The sequence below is a fragment of the Andrographis paniculata genome, unplaced genomic scaffold, assembly GCF_009805555.1.
Source record: "Andrographis paniculata isolate CXL003 unplaced genomic scaffold, ASM980555v1 Contig61END, whole genome shotgun sequence".
Lineage (NCBI taxonomy): Eukaryota > Viridiplantae > Streptophyta > Magnoliopsida > Lamiales > Acanthaceae > Andrographis > Andrographis paniculata.
In genome coordinates this window covers 1,420,729-1,427,105 of record NW_026137597.1, presented here as the reverse complement: position 1 = coordinate 1,427,105, position 6,377 = coordinate 1,420,729, and the positions used below count along the sequence as shown (strand labels likewise).

Below are 6,377 nucleotides of genomic sequence, written 5' to 3'. Positions count from 1 at the left end.
TACGTTTTGATATAATAATTAATAGGCAAATTGTCCATAACTCCCTTATAGTTTTGAAACTCACCGTAAATCCCCCTTTACTTTAAAAATTGCATAGAGCCCCCTTATACTTTAAAAAATGTTGCATGAAACCCCTATGTGATTTCGAAACTCAGTGTAAATCTCCACTTTAGTTAAAAAAAATTGCATGACGCTTCCTTATACTTAAAAAAATATTGCATGAAATCACCCGCCATATAAAAAAATATGGATAGGAAATCATTATCCCATCACACAACGAAGGTTTCATGGGGGTGAGTTTCATGTAACGTTTTTGAATAATAGGGGAGTGTCATGATATTTTTAAAGTATAGAGAGATTTTAGGCAGAATTTTGAAACCAGCAATTTTACCTAATTAATATTTAAAGACCAACATGCAAAAAGTAAATGAGACCCTTAAAGTCAGATGGATGTAGTACAATATACCAAAAACCCATTATAGACAATAATATTTTTAATATTTTTTTCACCTTTAATAAATATTATAAAGATAAGTGTTATGGGCGCACGTGTGTATTTGTAAAGTTGGATGAATTTGAATAGAGAAGATAAAAGTTAAAAAATAAAAAAATAATAAAAATTTCTTATTTTTTACTGACATTCATGAATTTCTTTCAAATTATTTTTTATTTTAAATTTAATATGATTTAAATTTGAATATAAATTTAATATGAATTTTGTAAGATTTCACTTATGATTTACATTAGGTAGTATGTTTGTTTTTTTGTTTTGAAATATACAAAGACCATGCTAAAAAATTATTTAAGGTTGAATTTGTTAAGAACAACGGAATTGCAGATAAATATGATAACAAAAAATTGAATTTAGAAAAAAAAAAAAAGGGTGAAATAAGAATTAATTATATTGTTTAATAAAATAAAAATTTTAATTGAAATAAATGTAACATAAAATCAATTATTATTTATTATATGAATCTATATAAAAGGTAAAAAAAATTAAGAAAAAATTGCACAAATTAATAATTTTAAGTAATACGACTACTAATAATAATAATAATTCTATTATTTCTATGTAAAACTCTCAAATGGCAATGATGGTGTGATCATGGTGACGAAAATAGAGGAGAAGATTTGGAAGAAAATAAAAAATAAAAAATGTTTTTAATAAACAATAAAAAAAGTTTTTTTTTTTTTTTAATTACATGAAACTAATATAAATTAGATTTTTTCTTACGTTGAGCAATTATCATAGAACTTTTGATAATCTGCCATTTTTCATCACCAAAATGGTATGAATATGCATCATCATCCAGCCTACTAGTGGAAACTAGATGCAATCGAACATTGGGAGCATGTCTCACATCCTTCAACGCTAGTGTGTATCCACTATTGGTATTCAAACACACTGTTTATGTGCCTACAACTTTCGCCAAGCTATCGTTTCCCATCTTCAAGACTTTAAAGTCTCCCGAAGTATATGATGTGAAGTAATCTCTATTGGCAGTCACATGAAATGCAGCTCCACTATCCACAACCCAACTAGTCTCATTTTGGATAAAATTATTTCCCATTCCTCATACACAATGATGAGATCATCCGGCATTGTTGTATTCACACGATCATTGTTCCTATCATCATTTTTCTACTAATATTTGTTGTCCTTACCTTTCTGCTCTTTTTTCAATTTGAAAAGCTACCTTTTGATGTGTCCCTGTTTGTCACGATGATGACACTCAAGGTCTATGTAGTTTGGCTTTGACTTACTTTTTCCTCGGCTCTTTCTCGATTCCCATGATCTCGGCCTATATTCCGACTTCTCCCACTATTATTCATAACTAGGATCTTCAAATGAGAAGATACATTGCCAAGAGTCTTCCTTCTTACCTTTTCATTCAAAATGGTATTTTTGATAAACTCCAAAGTGACTATACCATCGGGCGCAAAATTAAGTAAAGAGTCTGAAACCTTCTCATGAATCTGGAAGAGTACTAAGTAGCCGCAAACCAAGTACCTCATCATCAAACTTCACTCCCATGCCTTACAACTTATCGAAGCATCATTGAAATTCATTTATGTGGTTGGAAATAGACTTGCTCTCATGATAACTCAATCGCGTAGCCTGCTTGAGTAAAAACAACTAATTGTTTCCAGTCTTCGAAGCATATAAACTTTATAGCTTGCCCCATAATCTTTTGGCATTGGTCTAATTCATAAATGTGATTCAAAAATTGTCCTATACTCATTGCTTTATGAAACCACATACTTGTCGATGCTCCAATTCCAATATGCATCAGTAGTTTTAATATCAAGCTTTGCCGCAGAAAATACTGGCCCGTGTAACTTCTTCACATATAGAAGATCATTTATCATCTTTTTCCAAACATGATAGTTTGTTCCATCTAAGAAAATCATTCTTCCTAAGTTCACATCCATCATTCAATGGTGAATAACACTCCCAAACAACCTTACTCTGATACCACTTTGTATTGGGAAAATACCAAAAGAAGAAGAAAATGCAAACAAAAAATATCAGACGTGGATGTACTCTTAAGCGTGGGCACGCCTAAGAAACATATAAGGACGTGGAGCGTAGGTGTGGCTATACGTGATCACACCTAAGAAGGGTGTTCAAACTATCCTATCAAACTCTTTCCCTCCAATCAATTATTCTTTCCACCAAAATACGATGGGTGATAACCACTAATAAATCATAGAAATAATATTACGGGATACAAAAATTTTTAGCGTGGAAAATTCGTTCAAAATGAAGGATAAAAACTATGGGGCCTAACACCCACTACAAGAAAAAATCATTTTTGTAACAAAACTTTTTTTTTCTCTAAATCTACTTTTTCCGTTACTAATGACATTAGAGACGGAATTAGTAATAGAATTACGTTAGCTACGTGAACTTTAGGGACGGAATTCCGTTACAAATATATATTTTTTTGTAGTGACCTGACCCAAGGGAAAATCTACTATATCAAAAAATGTTCGTATAATCAAAGATAACAACAACTAAAAGGCTATCAAACTATACACCCAATTACAAGAATCGAACCCCAATAACAATAGATTTCCCAACTACAAACAACCCATTCCAATCACCAACCAACAAGATTCAAAATCGAATCCAAACAAGTAAATAGTGAGAAATCAACGATACCAAGAAGAACATCCAAGGATGATGAGACCGTTGATCGGAACCGAATTGAAAAAATTCTCTCTTGTTTGTCGATTCTTTTGCTTGCATGGATAACAGTTGTTTCTTTCTCAATCTCTCATCTCAAATTTGATCCCACTCTCAACTGTAAGGTCTAGGACAACAATTGACAAAAATAGACTCTCAATTCTTATGAGCTAATATGAATTGTTGGACCTCCTAATACCTGTTTTTTCTGATCAAATTTAGAGTTATTGCTGTAGACTCTGAAAATTATCGGCGTTGATCGAATTGGACTGCAATCTTGCAGCTAGAAATCCCAAACCACGACACAACCAGGAGTTGAATTCAATTATGCATGTTCATTCAAAATTAATGGAAACAAGGAAGTTTGCTTTGCTTTTGATTTCTCAATTGAAGGCGTGTTTGTTTGAGTTCTGATTTCTAAATTTCATAATATTATTTTTGCCTAATTCCTAGTGTAAATTCAGTTTGGATTCAGTATTATTAAATTGGGGTTTATTCAAAGTTGCTTTGTTAATTAAATTGTATATTTGTTTACAAGATACTGTTCGATAAAGATCATCGATCCGAAATATAAATTCATAGCACGAATTTATTATATTTTCACCGCTCACTCTCCATATATCTATTTGCTTTTTTTCACATAGATTTTAAGATATTAATAATTATAAATAAATTGTACAATGATAAAAAAGTTACTTCTCAACTTATTTTCTTCTTAATAATATTTTTTATAATATTTCGTCAAAATATAGAGATTTTTTTTTTTTATCAAGTAAAAATATTTTAGATAATTACTAAAGTAATGCAGCATGAAAGAACAAAATAAGAAAAATAAATAAATAAATAAATCATGAAGAAAACGTTAATATAAAATGTTGTATATATTAGTTTTTTAAAATTTAGTTTTTTTAGGGTTTAGGTTTATCCTTTGTCAAGATTATTTAATTATATAAATTATCCGAGCTCATGGGGAACGAATTTCAAACACAATCAAATAACTAAAAATTGTTTAATAAATTCTTTAGTTGTTATACACAACACAACAACTACGTCGACGGAACGTGGATGCTTTATAATCATGTATTCTACCGCCTCACTCACCTATATATATATATGTATGTCTTTGGTTATAAAATGGATACCGAAAAATCCTTTTCTCCCTCCCTTTCCATTCATTGCATCTTTCTATCTGAGCATTTATTGCATACTAATATATATATATATATATAATATAAGTGTAATAATTACTCATATACATACAGACATACACAACCGTACACCCGTATAGACATATATACATATACACATTTATTAATATTATATTATTATTATTATATAACACGTTATCAGCACGAGGACTCTTGTCTATTTTATTTTTGGTAAGTTTTATTTTTATATTATCTATTTTTTATACTATGGAAAATCTTGCAAAATTTTCTTTTAAACCTTTATCTCTCACCGGCAACAATTTTCTGACTTGGTCCCTGGATGTAGAAATGCATCTGGTTTCAATGGGCCTTGTTCATACAATTGCCAGTGAAAATATGGCTACAAGCCAAGATCGGGCTAAGGCTATTATTTTCATCCGTCATCATTTGGACATTCCTCTACAGTTTGAATATTTGACGGTGAAAGATCCACTTGATTTGTGGAACGAATTGAGGAAGAGATTTGGGCACTTGAAATATATCACTCTCCCCAAAGCCCAACATGATTGGCTTAACCTGCGGTTGCAGGATTTTAAAACTGTTACAGATTACAACTCTGCTATCCATCAGATTACATCTCAGTTGAAACTCTGCAGAGAAAATGTTACTGAGAATGATAACTTGGAGAAGACTTTCTCTACCTTTCATGCTTCTAATGTTGTGTTGCAACAGCAGTATCGCGAGAAAAATTTTCAAAAGTACTCACAGCTCATTGCATGTCTTTTATTAGCTGAGCAAAATAATGAGTTACTGATGAAAAATCATCAGTCCCGGCCCACTGGTTCCAGTCCGTTCCCTGAAGCGAACGTGACATTTTCTGAACGAGCCCGAGGACGTGGTAGAGGCCGTGGACGTGGTCGCGGTCGCGGTCGTGAGAGTAAACGCGGTCGATATACCCCTTACAATCGCCGCAGTTTTGACATTAACAGGATGCAGAGTAAACCCCAACATGGGGATATAGCCGAAAAGGCTAAACAGGAAAAGAGGCAAATCGGCAGTTGTAATCGGTGTGGCATTGAAGACCATTGGGCCAATACCTGCAGAACATCCAAACACCTAGCCGATCTTTATCAAGCCTCACTGCAGAAAAAGGGGAAGGAGGTCGAGACTAATCACGTTGATAACGATAACGACCCCGATGATGATCTTTTGGATTATGACACAACACATCTTGATATAACAGATTTTGTCGTAGATCCAGTAAACTCCCAGTGATAGACATATTATGTCATTTTATATTATGTTTTGTAATATTTAAATTATCGCGTACTACCTTTTTGTAATACATTTTGTAATATTTATATTTTTCTCTATTAATACTGCGTTTATTTATATTTGAAGGTTAAATGGATGCCAAACATAATGATGCAAATATGTGTTTCATTGACAGTGCAACGACATATACCATATTGAAACACGAAAAATATTTCTCCCATTTGAAAAGAGAAAAGATGAATGTCAATACAATAAGTGGCAGTGCAAAATTAGTTGAAGGCTCTGGAGAAGCCATTATATTTCTCCCCGCGGGGACGAAAATTGTGATACAGTATGCGCTGTTGGCCACTAAAGCTCGAAGAAATCTACTGAGCTTTCATGACATTCGGAAAAATGGTTATCACATTGAAACTATGAGTGATACCGATGGTGACTTTTTATTGATCACCAATATCATTGATAAAAGGAAATGCATAATTGAGAGATTACCCTAACTCTCTACTGGCTTATATTATACCAGATTAGGTGTTGTTGAAACACACCTCACGGTAGATCAAAAGACTACCGATTTTCAAATATGACATGATCGCCTTGGGCATCCTAGCAGTATAATGATGAGGCGAATAATTGGGAATTCGCATGGCCATTCATTAAAAGGTCAAAAAGTGTTAAACTCAAATGAGTTAACATGTGTTGCCTGCTGTAACACCCCCAGTTGGCTCATACTGGAAATGCTACCGCCACACTGCATCATGAGGTCGTCA

General features: G+C 32.7%; 1 protein-coding gene across 1 annotated transcript; it reads left to right on the top strand.

Annotated features, from left to right (window-relative positions):
* Positions 1-4,686: 4,686 nt before the first annotated feature.
* Positions 4,687-5,613, top strand: LOC127260268 (uncharacterized). The gene is made up of 2 exons (XM_051287978.1): positions 4,687-5,055; positions 5,167-5,613. The coding sequence occupies exons 1-2, from the start codon at positions 4,687-4,689 to the stop codon at positions 5,611-5,613; spliced, it is 816 nt and encodes a 271-aa protein (XP_051143935.1).
* Positions 5,614-6,377: the final 764 nt, after the last annotated feature.

Excerpts from the sequence above, each read along its gene's own strand:
- LOC127260268 (XM_051287978.1), top strand. The coding sequence starts at position 4,687 with ATGCATCTGGTTTCAATGGGCCTTGTTCATACAATTGCCAGTGAAAAT. Across the intron at positions 5,056-5,166 it reads CTACCTTTCATGCTTCTAAT|TCCCGGCCCACTGGTTCCAG; the intron begins GTTGTGTTGCAA and ends AAAAATCATCAG.